A 20,033-nucleotide genomic window follows, 5' to 3' on the forward strand; every position below is an offset into this window, starting at 1 on the left:
TAGGATTCAACAGCGTAGTTGAATCCTACGAGGGAACTCCTAGTGAAAGATATGTGAAGAGTAAAAGATGTAAAGGCACTCCTAGATGCAGGTCCAAGATCAGTAGGAATAAGGATGTGCTGATCCCAGACCTGCCACTAGGGGGCAGATTCAGTCTTAAGTAACTTTTGTTAATGTAATAATGCAACCACCTTTTAGTCAGTTTGGTGATATCACACATCCCTGATTCTCCAAAAACTGCAAAAACCTGGAGATCAAACACAACCCCCCCCCAAAACCAGCTGGAAAACGGACACACTGGACGTACTGTAATACGGCACTGAGACGAGTGGCACTATGAGATGGCAGAGACGCAGATATTGTACACATGTCAAAAAATAAATCAAGATCTTCACCAAATGCATCACCAGCATAGTCATATTCTTCAAACAATAAAATCAATAATTCAAGTCATCTTCTACTCTCTGTTAGTCCACTGGTCTGAAAAGGGCTCGCCCTCTGAGGCCGAATCCTCCTTTTTTGGCAACGGGGACAGCTTGAGCAAGGGAGGAAGAGGAAGAGGAGGAGGAAGAGGAGGAGGCGGAGGGAGCAGGGGCAGCAGGAGTGGCAAGGGTGGGCGTCTGCCCGGTGGGCTGGCGAGACAAGAGCTCCTTAAAGACAGAGTTCATCTGGCGATTGATCATGTCCTAGAGGGGGAAAAAGCAACAGAAAGGGAAAGAAACATGGTAAAGGCGTGCACTCATATAGCAGAGGTGTACAGGTTAACAGCTGCCATGTGTCAAAAAGGCATCTAATGCTTTCTATAGCTCGGGTTTCAGATCTGCCCAACTACCCAGGGTAGATGGGTCGATGCTCCTTTCTTCTGATGCTACTCAATTTCATCCCTAATTTGTTCAACGGATTTGATAACAGGGAGCTCAGTTCACACGACTCAAACCATTCCTGGACTCACTATGAAAGCAGTGAGCCAATGAGGGGATTCAGTAATATTAGGTCATTTGCAGCTCATTAGATAGACTTAAAATGAGTCAAAGGTTTTTGTTAAAATATTGACAATTTTCAGACTTTTGCTATAAATTGCATTGATTTAACACCCCAGTAAGTACAACATTTGTAGTAAGTAAGTGAGGTCAACCAGCATGAACTACTGACCTTGTCCACTACCATTCTGTCTGGCTGACCAAATGGAGGTCTGTCTGTGGCTCTGAGGCCGCCCTGTCTCACAGTGTCCAATGTGTGTCTCCGTTCCTGACCCCTGAAAGGCAGAATTCAGAGGGAGGGAGGTAAGCACAACAAAGGGTGGATATATATACTGTAGATATTGATTTATTTTAATCCACTCCAATACATTTTATTTTTCTAGAAAATTCAAAATGCCTGGCTACACCTGCAACTTTGTTTGCACCTTGGAGAGAAAGTGTCAGTCTTACCCTGGCAGGTGTCTTGTAGCGGGGGAGGTTGGAGGCTTCCGAATGGGGCTCACCTCATTTCCTCTCTGTCTCCCTGGCAATGAAGCGCTGTCACTATTGACCCGCATCCTGTTAAAGGCAGACATTCATATCACCTTTGTAACTTTCTGCCATGTGCATTCATATGGAAGAGTTATGTGCATGTGGCTGCATTTATTTAGTGAGTGTGAGTGTTTTGAGTGTGAATGCATTTGTGTATTGCATTGGTGCATTTGTATTTGTATGTGTGTGTGTGTGTGTGTGTGTGTGTGTGTGTGTTTGTGTGTGTGAGAGTGTGTGTGTATGTGCATACCGAGTTGTATTCTCTGTCTGCGAATCCTCTACTGTAAGGTTTCCAGTGCTGCCTCCTCCTCCTCCTCCTCCTCCTCCTCCTCCTTCATCTTTTTTTCCTCGCTCTGACCTGAAGAATGGAAACAAGAGAAGGATATAATAAGCACATATTTTGTTGAGTAAAATTAAAAAAAACATTTAATTCAACAGCAGTAAATACTGAATACTCCCTTTGTAAAATGTATCATGTGTGTTTTTTCTTGAGACATACCTTACAGTGTAAACCTACTTCACCTCTGATACTGTTGAGGTTAATAACTACCAACTAAATAAACTACGTTTATAGATCGTAAAATGTATATGATTTATATTTATATGATTGCCTGAACTTCATTGTACTCATTGTGTTGTTGATGAATAGATCTGGTTGACGTGACGCTGAGCAAATACTGAAATTAAGCGTGAACTACTTATCATACATTGAGGCGTTGAAACTCCATGTCACTCACCCATCCAGCACGCTGATGTACTTGTGAGGGATGAGACCCTTAACTCCTCCTACTTCACCTCTCCACCAATCACAGGAGGCCTTGCTGTGAAGGATGAGGAGCTCTCCCTGCTTGAACGACAGCTCCGCTGGAGATCTCGCAACATAGTCGAACATAGCCATAGCCTCCCACTCTGCAAACAAACACACAAACACACACACACACGCACACACGCACGCACACACACACCCACACACAGACACACACACACAGCATTGTTAACATAAAAGCAGCACATACAAAACACAATATGGTGAGTCAGTGGAAATGCAATGTTCATTACATTTTTCCACATCTGTAAATTCGAATTGCTGGGCTGTAAACATAACTGTGTGTGTATGTGTTGTGTATGTGTGTTGGCCTATGCATGTGTATGCATGTATGTGTGTGTGTGTGTGTGTGTGTGTGTGTGTGTGTGTGTGTGTGTGTGTGTGTGTGTGTGTGTGTGTGTGTGTGTGTGTGTGCACTCACCCTCCTCACTGTGTAGCTGCTCAGTCTCACCATCTCCTTCCTCTGTGATTGGTTCACTGCAGACAAGCAGAACACCTCTGTTTGATACACGAACCAACCATCAAAGCATCAGCAGCTTCACTGTGTATGCTCCCAACGGATGAAAGTTCAACATGAACCATGGTTGAGTTGCTCACATGATTTTCAAGCTTCAATGTTCTACAGAGTGCACAGTTGTTTTCTCTGTTGTGTCTGTCCATTGACTGTTTGACCCTAGGACCAAATCACTTCACAATTTGTGGAATGTATTGAGTCTTTCAAATATATTCATGAAGATGACAGCCAATGTTTCTGAATTCTTTTATGTTTTTCCAGCTTTGTCTATGACTATCCTTGATAGTTTGCCCATCCAAAAGACTGAATCAGGTGCAGGACAAATTCTGTTCATTGCTATGAGGGAACAATGAAGACATTGCTGGACAAAATGAAAACCTTTGGTATGGCATAAACTACTGTTTAGAGATGAGGCATGGAAAAAGCAATGGTGGGATATTTGGAACCATCTAAAACTAAACTCCAACATAACCAACATGTCTCCTGTTTCACTTTCTACAAGGGATCCAAGAATAAAAAAAGTTGGTTATTGACTACTCACCAATATTCCTGCTCCAGAGTCATGTGTTTCTCATAGATGGGTCCCGGCAGTTCTGATTGGCTCTGGAAGATGACGTCATGTTGGAGGATCATGGTCTTGACAAGGTCGTTGACCTGTGGTTGCCTGGCAACAGCATCATCAGACTCCAACCCCCTCAGCAGGCTCGGACCGAAGCAAACGGCGAGGTTGTAGGGCTGCATCATGTTCTCATCACTGTACTGAGACACACTGCGAAAACACCATTTTTATTGTTAATTTAACAAGCACATAAACTTTTATGACCCCGGTGGATATTGCAAATATTAAAACAATCCCACAGTGGGCTGTATTGTGGCTTACTGATTGAGGAAAGCGAAAAGGTAACGCAGCACGATGAGGAGAGGCCGTGGATAGGTGGACACAATCGCTTTAATCTGGGCGGCTTTCTCTGTCAAACTCTCGATTTCTGAAAGAAAGAATAAGGAAACAAGATGACACCTTAAAAGAGAGCAAAAGACAATTTTAAAAACTAATATTACAAGATAGCGCTGGTGTGGAATTCCTCCCACGAGCGTAATAAATACAATTTCTTTCCAACTTCTCTGCCTGTAGCACCATGAAATTGTGCCAGATATATGAATCAGCTGCCAATAATGATTTGGAATCCAAACCACTACGCTTACAAGTACTAAGTTGTTTGCTACAGGGAATCTGTATGACTCTCTATAATAAGCAGCCTACAGGCAGCCTTGGTTTGCTGTGCAAATAGTGATTCAGAATTTACTGAGTGAAAGGAAGACGTTAGAAAGCTACAATGAATAAGGAACCTAGGGTAGTGTGATTATGTCTGCATAGGTATGTTTTGGTTTATTGATAATAGAAGGTGTAAGATAAACAAATCACAACCTGAAACCAGAAACACACACACACACACACACACACACACACACACACACACACACACACACACACACACACACACACACACACACACACACACAATTACTTACGAACACACTCCAGCAGTGGAGAGTAGCTGTTGTACGGGAAGAGAGGAGGCTCAAGTCCCCTGAAGTAAAGCTTCAACACACCAGCCACAGAGTCCAGGTCACACTCACTGTCTGACAGAGGATCGTCTCCTGCAGAGCATTAAGACAGACACACAAGATTAGGTGAACATGCACTATATAGTCAAGGGCACTGACCAAATAACGCTCTTGACATGTGCCACTTTTGAGTTGAAAATTTCAAGGAGAAGCTGGTGATTGAGAAGAAGGTCCAGCCATGTGAAAAACAACAACATTGTACAAGTGTCCTCTAATGTGGTGAGCAGCAATAACTTCACATGGACTTCACATGAACTGGCTTAAGTGGTCGTCAGTCAGCCAGGGGTGCAGCAGTCATTTTACAATGGAGGCCTGTATGTGACTGGATACAGAACAAATGGTGACAGCGGTACGTCTGCAGAAAAAGGGCAGGGCACCGATGCAAGAAGTGGAATGTGCATTAAAGCAATTTTGGTCCTCAAATGTGATATTTATGTGAGTGATTAAAAGTATTATTGTTATTAATATATCAGGTAATAAAGGTTATACATTTTACCCATGACTCTATTTAGTCCAAACTTTCCTTAGAAATTATTGTTTAAAAGAGCTTAATTATGTAATGCACGTGTAATGCAATGTGGTTCATCAACCATCAAAGTATATAAATCATGTTAATGCATTTGTTTCATTAACACAAGATGTCAGCTCCAGAAAGCGACAAAGAGAAGGACCTGAAGGAGGATGGATGCTTGAGCTCACCTCTCCGCTATATCAGAAAACAATCCATGAAGTCTTGTTCTTGACTTATAGCAGTAAAAGTCAGGAAAACAGTGTTTCCCTTGAAAAACACTACTTGGCTATCTGACGCTTTACTGTACCTCTCTCAAATGCATCTCTGATGAGGTTAACTTCCCTCTGTGACCCAGGAACTCGAAATATCCCTTCATGATGGAGGCCTGGGAGACACACATACATATTTACATTATGTTACATATTCATAAAGGCCTGGTGTTTGCAAACACACACACACACACACACACACACACACACACACGCTTCCACATGAACTCCTACTCAGTCTCCGAAGATCTCCGACATGGCTCACTGCTATATCATAAAAACTGACTCACCGTGAAGGTTTATGAAACGAATGCAGCTTTCAACCACCACGGGAATCTGTTGCCCGGAGCTCTAGGAGGGAGGGATGAGGAGGAAGAGAGAGTTAGAGACAAAGGAGGGATAAGAAGGGGACAGAGCAGTAGAGGAGGAATATAAAGATGCAGCAAATGGCAGCAAACATAGGAAGAAAAATGTGTGAAGATCCAAGAGACGGGGCGCAATGCGGCAGAAAATAAACTGAACGAGGCGGTAATAAAGAATAATTTGAGAATAATTGGCTTTTAGGGGTTTTGGTTGATGCAAGAAACAGGGAAAATGTTTATTGTCTACTGACACGTGCACAGAGGAAACAGCGCTCTGGCCTGCATGTAACAAAGCAGTCATGGAGGACATCTGTACCTGTGTTCGAGACATTCTCCTTCTTCTTCTGCACCAAGCCAAGCATAGCAAAACACACACAGAGAGAGAAAGCAGGGATTAGAAAAGGGGAGAGTGAGAAGTAAAGGAGGCGTAAAGATTTCAAAGCGATGGGAAGAGGCGCACATAAGCACACACAAACACACACACACACACACAGCACACACACACACACACACACACACACACACACACACACACACACACACACACACACACACACAACAGAGGAGTCGAGAGAGGAGGCAGCAAAGAGGCCAGCGCGTTTTAATCCCTTTCACAAGACAGGAAGAGGAAAGGGGGGAAATGGATGTAAGGAGAGAGAGAGAGAGAGGGAGGGAGAGAGAGGGAGGGAGAGAGAGAGAGAGAGAGAGAGAGAGAGAGAGAGAGAGAGAGAGAGAGAGAGACAGCAATAAGCTGTAAGCATGACGATATACAGTATGTGAAAGCAGTGGGGAGTACAATGGGGAATGGACAATCAGTGTGTGTGTGTGTGTGCATGGGTATAAGTGCACTGCAAGAATCGTCCCATTTCGCATCGGTTTGACAGGATTTTCCAACTGTTGGCAGTTGAATGGCAGTGCAGTGCAGTAAGCAGATAAAATGTAGATTATAACATGGCTGTGTTACATATAGTTCACGTCTCGCTCCCTTTATGTGTGTGTGTGTGTGTTTTATTACCTGTATGTAGGAGAGCATGTCTGTGGTGAAGAGTGTATGGCAGAATTGGGAAACAGGTCTGGACTTCCGAGCACGCACTGACCTTTGCATTCTGGGAAATATAATACATACAATGCAATGATGCCATTTTATAAGCGGTTAGCAAACGTCAGCGAAAATGTGAGATCCAACGTTTGAAATGGAAGTATTTGGCCTCAGTGTTTGATGTATCACAGGAAATGTCCCTTTGTCCTCTGTGCTGTCCTCTCTCCATTTCTCTTAGCTCTCAGTCACTCATTTGTTTTAAACTCTCAGTTCTCTACATCGGCCGTTTACCTGGAAGGGTCACTGTCAACTGCCTCGGCTGAGGAGAGAGAAAACAAGCAAGGCATTAGATTTAATTTACAAATAGATTTACAGATGTAAACCCTCAGATATGTAAACCCTCCTAAACCCTGAAAACATATCAACTTTGATTAGTTGTACGTTTGCTTTAATGTTTATTCCTCATTGGCTACAGACTTCTGGTCGTCTGCCTTTTGGTCAAATCTTGTGTGGGAAAAATGAAAACTAAAGCCGGCAACACTATGGAGTGTGAAACATGAACGTTGGCCAAACACTTGCTCACTAGTCTGGTGCCTTGTGGGTGTAAAGAACTAAACAAAAAGAGGTTTTCAGGGCAGTTTAGCACTTATGGGTGCAAATTTGACAATGTGTAACATATACTTCCAATTGTATTGACACAAAAAATTAACAAAAATACAATGAAAAGCACAAAATGTCTCTTTGGAAGTTACCACCAGCATTAGCAGCGACAATTTTTGCGTAAACCCTTCAGTCAATCATCTACATTTGGTCAAAACAGGAGCAGTTTTAGCAGTAGTTAGATGATGATGATACCTTTCTGTATGGCATCATGTAGAAGATCGTGTTTGGCTTGAAGTTTGGAGGTCAGAGAGCTGCTGGTAAGGAACTCCTTCACTTTCTAAGATAAAACGTTAAAGGAATGAATTAGTATGAAAAACATTCACCCACATCTTCTTTCTGAATTGGGGGAAAAGCCTCTTAAAAATCGAGCCAGAACGTGATTTTAACAGTATTTCAATCAGTAAATGTGGTGAATACACAATTTATACTGTGCAAGAAGTAATGGCATGTATACGATTACAGACTAATAGATCAATAGAACAACACAAAGTAAATGATCTTTGTAGTTAAGTGTCTGGATGGATATTAGTCAAACTGGATGAACTCACTGTAAAATAAAAGGTCTCTGTCTCCTGCTGATTGGCCCGACGCTTGGCAAGGGCCAATTTGGGGGCGGTGCCTCCTCCAGCAGGCTCCAGCGATAGGCTGCTAGGCAGGTCGGGGGCGGGGTTACAGTCGCTGTCACACATAGTGTCCAGCAGGGCTGTGAGTGTGGCTTTAAGTGTTTTACTGACCTGAGCAACAAGAAAGAAAAAGTCATTTTAGCTCTCTAAGTTGCTAAATCTTTTGTTACATAAATATTTTATGGACAGTTTAGTTTGACACACTTGTGTTTATCAACTTGCTGTTGTGTCTGAGTCTTTTTGGTTGATTGGTTGATTATGCAAAAGGTAAATATCTGCCTTTAGTGTCACTTGATTTCTAACAATACAGTCACTAGATTCATTCATACACTCATGCATATTCCTGTTTTGATTCAGTGCCTGACACAAAAATGTAGTTTGGGTAAATAGAGGAACTGGGATGTTCTTCACTGTGGGCTGATGGAAGCACTGCACCATGCAGCTTTAGGCAGTACTGTGTATTTCCAATGACAATCTGCCACTGAATCACAATGTTCACAGATAATATTGATAAGATTTATTAACAGACAGACGGACAGAAAGACTTACCTCCTCTGTTTCCAAGGTAACAGAAGCAAGTCGAGACTGAAGCTGCTGGAACCTGGTCTCAAGCTCGTACCTCACTTGGCTCTCTGCGCTCACCTCACACACCTGCAACACACATTAACATACATGTGATAACACACATCATACTGCAATAACATTCACATGACGTGCAAGACAAAGTCAGCTGAGTTAAAAGTAAACCGGGGAAAGTAAATGTTCGGAAACGGCATTGGTCAAAAACAATAAAAGATGTCTACTTCTCACGGGTCAGTGGCTTTGTGCTTGTACTTGAATGTAGCAAAGTTTAGAGGTGCACATAGTTTGAAGTCCAACTGTGGCTCATATATTGGAGTCCAAATGGTTCAGATTCAAATATGAACCAGAGGGCACTGCAATCTGCACAGGGACCTTGTGGACATCTGAGTGGAAGGTTCACCAATGGGCTGAAATCTCTTACTGCTCAGTTATATTGGTTAATGCTTGCATTCAGGCTACAGATCATTGTTTTGGGATTGCCCAACTTTCCAGTTATGCAGTAGGCAAATACAGCACAGAACACTCACACATTAATATAACGGGAATAGAAAAGAAAGACAAAAAGAGAGAAACCTGCTGATTATATGTTGGATCAGATTTCACCTCACTGTGATAATTGATTTTAAACCCAATAATATCATCCTAAGTTAATCAATAAACACTGATCCACTTTCTGATAATAACCATCCAACTAAAACGGAAAATAAGGAGCAGTGCTTTGGACATGCAGTAAGAAGATATACTTTAAATAGTTTGTTTCATGTAGCAGTGTTTAGGCTTCCTCACATGTACATAAACCTCCAGCAGCAGCAGCACAGTGATCTGACCTGGTCTCCTTCGTGTGGGTGGTAGCTGAATCTGAATGGCAGGCAGAAGGCAGAGTCGTGCTGCTGGAGCAAAGCATCCCTGTCTCCGCCTTGATCCAGAGATGTCACAGCAGCCTCCAGTTGTTTGAGCCCCGTCTCCTCTGTCTTCTGGATGCGCCACCTACTGGCCAGGTAGCACTTCATCACCCTCTCCACGGACAGGTGGAAACCCAGGTCTCCGCACTGCCAGAGAGAATGAGAGAGAGGAGCAGAGGAGAAAGGAGAGAGAGGAAGATGAAGGGAAGAGGGTGGGGAGGTAGAGGGAAGAGAGGGGAGACAGCAAAGTGGGTAGGAAAAATAAAAAAGTGTATGTTGTGAGGTAAAACACAGAGTGAAAAGACTTAAGAGAAGGATGCACAAGCACAAGCACATGCACACACACACGTTTGTGCAAACATACACACACGCACAAATGCCATAAAAAAAAGACCAAAGTGCTCCTTACGTCAATTAGAGTGCTGATATCTTGCAGGTAGTATTTGTTCATGGCTGCATTGGCTGCTGCTAGATTGAGCAGGTAGTCATTACGAGCCTTAGTACACTTCAGCTGGGTCTCCTGCACTCTGCCCTGCCTCTGTGTACATGCACACACAAACACACACACACACACACACACACACACACACACACACACACACACACACACACACACACACACACACACACAAAAAGATTACATACAACTGATTACATATACGTTACCTGTCATTTTTGTGACAAAACATGCTAATCACCATAATAACATGTCTGATTTAAAAATATACACACATAAAAGGAAAGGAAATTGTTTGCTTTGTGGAAAAAGTCCCTTTAGTGTAAAACTGCGTCAGTACATAGAATACACACTGACGTTACTCAGATTGACTGGCCATCTCTGTGAAAATACGTTTTGAAATGTGTTTAGATTTCTTTATTTATCATCACATATTTCTATTTGTATGTTAGACTGTGTGTTGTGACAAAGAAAAAAATCGTTTTGGGACATTGGAGAGAAAATTGCAAAGAAAGTTGCGAGTAAAGTTGCAAAGGGCCCTTTGTCAGGTCAAACAGGTCAAACAGCCCCATCTCCCCTTAAAAGGCTGATCCACTCAAATCACAGGGTTGACACTTTTGTTTGTGTAGCTGCATGTTAAAACCTCTTTGTTCTCCTGTACTAATGAATTGTTTTTTTTCAAATGCCAATCCCCAGTAGATAGAAATCAGTGTAAAACAAAGCTTCTCACTCTGAGTAACAGACAGCTATGTGACTGTAAATCGATATACAGAAGCATGTAAATCTGCTAATGACAGAAAACAACCTCTGCAAACAATTACCTACCTGGCAGATTATCCCCTTACTACAATTACACATGATGTCATGCTTATTAGGTGAATGGTGGAATCCTATCAATTCCGATCCATGTATATTTGAACTTAATTGCAGGTCCAGTAATCAGACTGGTGCGCATGTAAACCTAGAGATCCCGGGCCTAAAATATAGAATTTTGTTGTTTGTCATTGATTCTTACTGTGAACAAAGTGAAATCATAAATAAAATGTCATGGCCATAAGCAGTAATGTCTACCTGTAATCTTCTACAGTGGGAAGAAATTACCTCTGCCAGAGGTTAGAACACCCATTAGGGAGCCTTTGGGCTATAGAAGGTCTATTTTTTTCCTCTTCAATATTTGTCTTTGCTCTAAATACACAAGTCTTGCTTTCTCAATCTGGTATTCTGTTAAATTTAGATTTCAATTCAGCAGGGCACAACCATTGAGCTAGACAGCCAGTGAGCAGATACACACACGCACACACGCACACACGCACACACGCACACACGCACACATCTTCATCTTACCTTCTCCATCAGCCTTTCCACCTTCTTGACAGAACTCCGTCTCTGACCTACTAACTGGCCCAGGCCGAGCTCGGCTGACTTGCCGGTGTGTCTCTCCTCCAATCGCTCAGCCTCCTTGAGTTTCCCGTCAGCGATGAGACAGTCTGTGTGGTACATGTTGTACGTCTTCAGAGCCTTCGCCAACATGCAGGACAAATACGAGAAAAGAAAAAAACATCAGCAGCAATGTCATCATAAAGTCTTTATTAGGAGCATCAACCAAAACTATGGTCCTCACCGTCTGCATTTCATTGGTGACCTTCAGCAGCTCGTCCTGCATTTGGACTCCAACTTCCTTGCTCTATGGCGTGCAGGACAGATGGACACGTTATAATCATTGTCTCATAACCTTATCAGTAAAACAAACCAAGATACTAATGCTCTTGTCAACATGTGTCTCTGTAGGTTTCTCTTCTTTGCCTAATTTGAATCCCTCACACACTCACCCTTTTGTGCAGACGGTGTGTGTCCTCAGTGCCGTGTGCCAGCCGCTGTGTGAGTGTGTTACAGCAGGTGTCACCCAGCGCTGCGTGTTCCCTGCTCTCCAGGCGAGTCTGAGTCAGCAAAACAGACCAGACTTGACACACTGACTGACCCCACTGCTCCTTCCTGCACAAAGATGCAAAAGATTTGTTGTCAACATCGAACAATCACAAATTGATTGCCAGAGAAAACCGGTCTCACACGTGCACACACATACTTCTTGGTCTTGTGGGTGAACCTCTCTGTGAGTTTGTCGAGGGCGCGGGCGTATTCAGCCTCAATGTCCCCCCGTCGCCGTAGAAACTCGGAGAGGTCAGAGAGCTGCTGTTGCTTCACCTCCACCTGAGAGTCTAAAATCTTGATCTGGTCTGTCAGCTGGGCCCGCAGGTCTGCACATGAGAGAGAGAGAGAGAGAGACAGGTGTGTTAAATCAGGGCAGACATGCTCCCTCATGCAAAAACTCACAGTGGCATGAGCACACACACAGGTATGAATATGGTGATCATATTAGGCTCACATGATCTCACACGAACACACACACACACACACACACACACACACACACACACACACACACACACTCACACACACACACACACACACACACACACACACACACACACACACACACACAACCTTAACAAAGGATTAACACATAAACTTCTACATGCTGTGTGATAAGGGATGCAGATTCACACAAAAGGAGGACATGTCACAAGGAAAAATATGCGCTCCCATAATTCTTTGAGGAATCATTTAATATAACAATAATTAAATTCACGAGAAATAATACAATTTGTGCAGACAGCATATGAGAATGTCTTTTCTTATCACACATTTCACCGGATTAATCCCCCCCCTACATTCAGGCCAGACTGCTGCATAATTCATCTCTAAATCAATAACAATTACAATCGTCTCTAATGGGGGAAAAATCTAATCAAAGGGTGTCCATGCTGTCATTTGTGTGTATTTAGGGGCCCATGTTATGGAAATGTTTGATGCCTCCTGGACTACAGAGTAATTTGACACCTTTATTACACACAGCTCACCAGTAATAATCCTTCACAACCTTGTATTACACACATTTGGTTGTAACCACCCAAGACCCTGCCATGAATGAAACAGGCCGGCGCAGCAGGATTACACAGCACAGCCATGCACACATGTTTTTCGCTCAAATAACATCACCTTCACTTCCTCCTTTCCCGCTCTCGTCTTCTCACATATATCCTCAGCTCCCTCATGCTTCTTCTCACTTGCCCCCTTCCTTGTCTTCCCCCTGTCCCCCCTTTACTCTTTCTCTCTCTCCCTTTCTCCCTCTATACATAGCCTGGGGCTGACTGGATGTGAGTAGACAGCGTCACTAATACTGGCTATAAATACACGCTTGTAGTACTGTACAGAAAAGCCAGCAAGCAAGCCATATCCTCAAACATATAGAATAGTTCTTCCACTGAGCATAACTCACACATTGTTGTTGTCATGTGAAAGCCTTCTTCAACCATCATCTTCATTTCAAACTCATTTAAAGGGTGAGAATATTATCTGACTTTTGCTTTGGTAAACTCTTCAGAAATCTCTCAAGCACCCCTTCACTGTCAACAAACTCCACACATAATGGTGGATTACTCCTTTTCTTTCTCTACGCGCAGAGAATTGCAGCGGGTGTATGGCTGTGAAAAGCAACTGCAAATGTGCAACCATACATAAATGTGTGCAGTCTTGCGTGCAGGTATGTGCATGTGTGCAACCAGATGTCTTCAGTGCAAAGACAAAGACACGCAGAAAACTGTATTCAAATTCTTTCCATGCAGAGACATACACACACATATAATGACTTGCCTTTGATCTGTGATTCGTACTCAGCGAGACTCCCCTTCTCCCTCCTCAGCTTTCCATGTGATGTCATCATCTTTGACCCCTTGTCTGTCAGTGAAACGTTACTTTCCGATTGTTGATTCCTCTGGCTTCCCCGTTCACCCTTGTGAAACCTTTCAACCTCAACGTGCTCGGCTGCTTCGTGGCGTCTGACCTATCAACCTCGAGCCCTCGCTCTTCTACAGCTGTGTGCAGCGCGTCGGCATCAGTGTTTATTGGCTGTGCTTGGCAGGGATGTCAGTCGGGTCGATGTGTCCCTGGAAGCCCTGGGTTTCTTATATGAGCAGCGATCCATAGGGGAACCTGCCTGAGCAGCAGAGAGAAGGAAGGAACACAAGACCTTAGACGTTAGTGGGAGGAGAAAGCATTATGCACAGACAGAGAGAGAGGACAAATCAGGCTAAGGGATGACAAGAAACAAAGGGACAGCGACACCAGATAAGAGAAATGAGATTTACTCGGACAGAGAGCAAGATAGGTGTCAGAGTGCAGCGGGGACAGACGAGGGCAGAAAGATGGGGAAGGGAGAGAGAGGAGGGATGGGGGAGGGGAAGAGATGGTGAAGTGATGAGTAACAGCAGAGATGAAGGACGTTCAGTGCCTTCAGGTCAGTGTTTCACAAAGGTACAAGACAAGCATACGTTCTTTACAGATTTCCTCGCCGTTTGTTAGGCTCACACAATTCTCACGTCACACACACATTTGTCTAAGGTTAAAGCTGAGGGTTACCTGTGTTAGACTGGACTGAAGTTTTTCACCCCGAGCGCCCACGTTTTTGCAAGATTCATTTTAGTTTGCCTCGATGTTCTTTAGTCAGTGCAAAACACTGCCTACACAAGTGTGTGACCACACATACACACAAACACACAGGAACTTTCCTACATCCTGTGTCAGTTTCTTAACAGGTTTCAGTGCTCACATACAGACACAGTGAGTCTCACAGAAGCATTATTCCTCTATCGGTTTGAGCCGCATCGTGGTTCAGTCAAAAGCAAAGCAGTTTCAGAAGAGCAAAACCATAAAAACACAGAAATGTGTTGCCTATTGTCTATACCCCAGGATATGAGAGTATTATTCATAATGATTAGTTAGTTATTATGGCACATATCAAATACATTTAGACCTGAATATCATTCATTCTTATCTCAATCTGTACAGTGGATATGACCCTGAGTAATGAAGCATGAATGTAGCTGTGTAGCAAACACACAGACAGGCCGTTGCTGCTTCACAGAATGTGTGAGGATCCAAAGACAGTGGAAGCTCTAGAGGCCCTCATCAGCGTGCAGCCTTAATCTGCACTGAACAAAGGGTTTGCTAAATGATCTGAGAGAGGTCTGTGAGTGTGAGTGTGTGTGTGTGTGTGTGTGTGTGTGTGTGTGTGTGTGTGTGTGTGTGTGTGTGTGTGTGTGTGTTGGGGGGGTTCAGTAAAAACAGAGACAGACTGAAGAGGAGAAGAAGCAAAAAGGGCAGAGATGGAGGTTATAGAGGAGCAATTTTCTATACTGTATGTCAAGGTCAGTGAAAAAGAGAGGTCTAGCGGCACACATACTGAATATAAAGTAGTCTATCAAGGACAAGAAATAACTATGTTAGATTTGTATCAGTATGAAGGAGATTTTTCCTTATTTCTTCTGAAGCACTAAGTAGAACTAAAGAACGTAAAACTGATTGTGGGGATTTCCTCACATTGCCTGTAGTCAAGCTGAAATAAACTGACCCATCATGTGTGTCATTGACCCAGTTACGGTTATCTTGTGATACAGATTTTTTTTAAAAACCTACATTATCTCTTTCCACATTTACACCCACGTTGTCTTCTCACAGCTGCAAGTGCCTCCCATGTGTAGAAAATCACTCCTGATCCCTGCAAACCTGTGATGAAGCCAAACTACTAATCCTGCCCAGAATTATGAGTATGAGGTTTCTGCGTAACCTTGAATCTGTAATGTGCCTCAAAATGACACGGATCAGCACAGTATAGACCCAGTTCCAGTAAGCACTCTCATGGTAATCTGTGCTGTCAGAGATGCTGCCGCTCTTTCTCCTCTGCTGAGCAGAGGAGGCAGGTAGACTCCGGTATTCCCTCATCTGTCTGAAAGGCAGATTGAAGAGGCTGTTGTAGACAGACGGCAGCCTGATTGGAGGAATATAGATCTTTGCCAGCCTGGTAAATGAAAACCATATACACTATATAATTTAGGAGCACGTTGTCAGCTCAACCAGGTCAGTGCATGTGTATCACTGCTATGAAATGTAGAGGAATTCACCCATATATTCAACAACAGACCGGGCCTCCAAGTTACAGCTTACGGCAGCTTTTGTTCCGCAGACCTGATAATGACATGAAAATGTGTTCCACTTTTATTGTGGACCAACAGCTGCTGGCCTGTGTTGTGTTTTCCCATTTTCTTTTGGCATTAATTTATCCATCTGTAACGGCCAGCTCTGGAAGATGTTGCTAATTAAGATGAAATCTATCTGCCAGGTACTGAGGATGCATATTTACAACAGCCGTAAAACTGAAGGTGAGCTCGTTTGAATTGTTGAAGGTAGCTGATTGGATAATCAATCTGGAAGCAGCTGAAGTGCTCTGCCACCAGTTTTAATTTACATTTACACTGCCAGGTACAAGCAACCCAATCCAGAGCACATGTTAAATATGCATTAAGAGCATATAAACAGTCAAAAATCAGACATTCCCAGATCCCAGATGTTTCACAGTCATATGTGGAAGTAAATGCGACCGTCTTGCAGAGATTGCAATGGCATTTGACTTATGAATAACATAACTCTGTACTTATATATAGCACTATTATCCAGTTCATACACTGATGGCAGGGGGCAAACCATGCAAGGTGTCAACTTGCACATCAGGAGCAGTTAGGAGTCCAGTGTCTTACTCAGCAACACTTCCACAGGCTCTCTATGTGGAGCCCGGAACCTTCCACTTCCAAGGTGACCGCTCATTCCTCCTGAGCCAAGCCGCCTCCTGGCAACATCAAAGCAGGGATCATTGCCCAAGCTGCAACAAGTCCTCTCATCCATCCTTCTCCAGCAATACAATTCAGTCATTTCAGACGTCTTTGTCTCATTTGCATGCACAGCAGAATTTTGTTTACCTCTGTGTTGGAAGTTGTTTGAGGCCTAAACCATTCAAGCACGGGTATCGCATATGGTCCACTAAATCTATCAAAGTGCTGACATTATGTCTTTCGTGTCTCTACATCTTTCTTATCTGCCACTTGCAGCAAACAGGAAGCGATCTCATTGTAAGCTACCCACCACAAGTTTTGGCTTCAGACACGCTGTAGTAGAGAGTGATACCAAACCTGCAAACACTTCTCAGTGGTGGCATAATCCTTGCTCCTGGCCTCAAGGTGAAAGACGAAGAGTTGCTCACAAAGCAAATACACAGCACAAGCTCTGTGCAAAAAAGGTCTGGAGATGGTATTTAACATTGTATATTTGACACGTGTTCCATGGTGCCATTCAGATTCTGGCACAGTCCCTAATCACAGTTGCAGTGGGGGCAGATTTGTATCAGGCAGTGCTCAAAATGAAAACCCAAGGGTGCAGAAAAATTTCCACTGCTGCCGACATTTCTGCGGTCCTGTCACGGTTTAATGTGGAGGATCGCTTTCAGGTAATGTTTGTGGAATACATACCTGTTGGTCCTGGCAGAGGGTGAAAGCGTGAAAAAGAGGGATAAAAAAAAGTGAAATAAAACATCCCTGACAGTTGGGCACTGTGAGGGGAGAGTGTTTCAGACTGGCTGCATCCCCACATCCACTCTCCACCAGTATTCACCCTGGAACTTTTGTAGGTGAGGTAATAACAGATAATCTTTGCTCTGTCTACAGCTTATTTTCATCCTACACTAGTTTCCTTTGTAAAGGTTATGGGAGGAATTCTTTCCAGACTTTGAAATCGTGATAAATAACGGTATGGTTTTGGTGAAAATTTGGAGGAAAATCAAATTGTTCCTTTAATGTCACATTTTGGCGAGCAAAAGTGGAAATTCATACTGTGGCTTATTGTTACTGAATGCTTGGTGAAGTGAAGCACACTAAAATACATACATATATACAGTATATGCCTATATACACTATATACACAAATATGCCTGCTCTGCTAAAGACCTTCAACCTGCATTGTTATAATTATAATCAATGAGCAGCAATGACTGATGGCAGACAAATTCAGCTACATCAACAGATCAATCACCTTTAGTAGTAGCGTAAATACCTCTGCCAAGGCCAAATAAGCCCAGATGAAAATTGATAAACTTGCCTAAATAGAAAGAAAGGGCTACACTAAACAAAAGCAATGTTAAAGCTTCAATCTATGTCTGTTACTATTAAAGATACGTCAACACCATTCGCAAGCTACTGAATCAGCAATTTTCTGCTCCATGTCTCAGCATATGACACTTTCACACCACATGGCACCCTCTGAGAGCTGATCATGGGATCAATACGCACATACATGTACATACAGAGATGACTGTCTATGTCTGACAACCATAACCTACTTACACGGAGGAAGCTACACCTCAAAGCTAACATTGTTCTTTGACTCATTCAATTAAAAATGTCTTCAATATATTATAAGGGTTAATAAGAAAGTTGTATTATGGTTCTCCTGTTCCCACAGCAGAGGAGAGTGATATGTGTGTGTTACATTTACTGTGGCTGTAAACCACTTCAAATGGTTCAAGACAGTGTGGTTCACACAATGGCCATACACACACACACACACACACACACACACACACACACACACACACACACCTAAGCATTTGGCAGCATAATTACACAGAGGCACACATACACACGCACACATACACACATAGAGAGCGACACCATCAACACTGCAAATGGTGCACACATATTACATAATTGATACCCCCAACAGTCAGTAACCTACATCCATCATGGTTTTGTCCACTTACAAGCACCCCAAGAGGATTCTGTTTCCTTTTTACACACTAAACTATATACATAAACACTGAGAGACGTATGCACAGTGGTCAAGCACGCACACATGCACGCAAGCATACACACGCACACACATGCACACGCACTTATGTTTACACAGATTGTCTGGTATTGATGAAAAGCAGCATGACAACCATACATACCTGACTTTATGGTCCTCTGTTGTCTCTGCCTATCAGCTCCTCAGCTCTCCTCCTCCTCACCTCTCATCCCTCGTTCTCTCTATCACACAGAGAGCTGTGTGTTTGATTCTGACAGATTTCCCTTAGTTCGGTACCCTCCTCCTTCCCTCTCTATTTCTCAGGCACACACATATACTCACACAAACACACACACAAAAACAGCCCTCCCTCCTCGCTTTCTGTCCCTCTCCTCTGCCAAATAGCCTCCTCTCTCACTCACACCAGAGCTCCCTTTCTCCTCCCATTCCCTCCCTCTCTCCCGCTCTCTGAGTGAGGCAGTGTGAAAGCCACAACCCAAGCCACGCCCCCACTCTCTCCTCTCCTCTCAGGCGGCTATAAATACCGCTGCTGCTATGAATATACCATCTTTTTCCCTCAGCATCCCTCGCTCCGGCACTCTCCGTCCCTCCCTCCTCCTCTCCATCTCTTGCCTGCACTGCACTGCCCTCCCTCCATCCCTTTCTCTCTCATGCCATGAAACGTTTTTCTGATGACCTTGTATTATTCCTAACAACCCTAACAACCCCTCACATGACAACATCCTCTCTTTGCACAATTGTGCACAAGATGCAAGGATTTCAGACAGGCTCTCATTCACACATACACATACGCAGTCATGCCTCTGTCCTCACACTGTAGACAAGCAGTCGCACACAAAAAGAAGACATGCAAACATATAACCACAGGCAGCCATATGCGATCATACATGCTACCTGTCTCCCTTGCTTCCTGTCTGTTGCACCGGATGTGGTGTTTTTCTCTTGAGAACTGAAAGAAACCATCAAGTGACACACAAATTAACCACTGAATCACTATTTTACTCATCAATTCTAACGGCACTAGTATTCATTTCATTACTTTTTGAAGATGAATCATTCTCTGTGAAATGATCAGTGCATGTACATATTATTGTATGTACATTTTACATTAAAGCAAAATGTCATTGTTTCTCAAAGCATTCACCCTTATGTAGACATTCTGTATTCAATTTATCAACCGTTGAAGCTTGATTTATTACAGTGAATGCAGTGCAGTCAAGCTACTACATGATTAATGCATCAGAGATAAAGGAGGTGTAGCTTTGTATTCTCTCGCTGCATTTCTACACTACACAATATCACATCAAAACATGTCAAACTGATTTGTTTGCAAAATATAATAGATGGATCTACATTGCAGATCTGTTAATGCAGCGTAGGTATCATGAACATTAGGAGCA

At 43.2% G+C, this 20,033-nt stretch overlaps 1 protein-coding gene across 3 annotated transcripts; it reads right to left on the bottom strand.

Annotated features, from left to right (window-relative positions):
- Positions 1–7: 7 nt before the first annotated feature.
- On the bottom strand, positions 8–19,208 carry LOC143007794 (SLIT-ROBO Rho GTPase-activating protein 3-like). Of its 3 annotated transcripts, none has more exons than XM_076159248.1 (24): positions 18,776–19,208; positions 13,597–13,935; positions 11,969–12,140; positions 11,715–11,877; positions 11,507–11,569; positions 11,230–11,403; positions 9,838–9,966; positions 9,354–9,575; positions 8,494–8,595; positions 7,870–8,055; positions 7,514–7,598; positions 6,950–6,977; positions 6,635–6,725; positions 5,548–5,608; positions 5,296–5,373; positions 4,382–4,510; positions 3,732–3,837; positions 3,393–3,620; positions 2,759–2,814; positions 2,249–2,420; positions 1,762–1,869; positions 1,431–1,538; positions 1,153–1,255; positions 8–686 (listed from the first exon to the last, which is right to left on the bottom strand). In XM_076159248.1, exons 2-24 carry the CDS (start codon positions 13,664–13,666, stop codon positions 468–470), a joined length of 2,853 nt encoding a protein of 950 aa, XP_076015363.1. In that variant the 5' UTR covers positions 13,667–13,935; positions 18,776–19,208; the 3' UTR covers positions 8–467. The 3 variants fall into 3 exon arrangements, with proteins under 3 accessions (XP_076015363.1, XP_076015361.1, XP_076015362.1); XM_076159246.1 differs by having other exon boundaries at positions 13,597–13,939; XM_076159247.1 differs by lacking the exon at positions 18,776–19,208 and adding an exon at positions 14,362–14,500 and having other exon boundaries at positions 13,597–13,939.
- Between the last annotated feature and the right edge of the window lie 825 nt (positions 19,209–20,033).

The sequence above is a fragment of the Genypterus blacodes genome, unplaced genomic scaffold (assembly GCF_046128005.1).
Source record: "Genypterus blacodes isolate CSIRO-AG114 ecotype Tasmania unplaced genomic scaffold, CSIRO-AGI_Gbla_v1 ptg000094l_1, whole genome shotgun sequence".
Taxonomy (NCBI): Eukaryota; Metazoa; Chordata; class Actinopteri; order Ophidiiformes; family Ophidiidae; genus Genypterus; species Genypterus blacodes.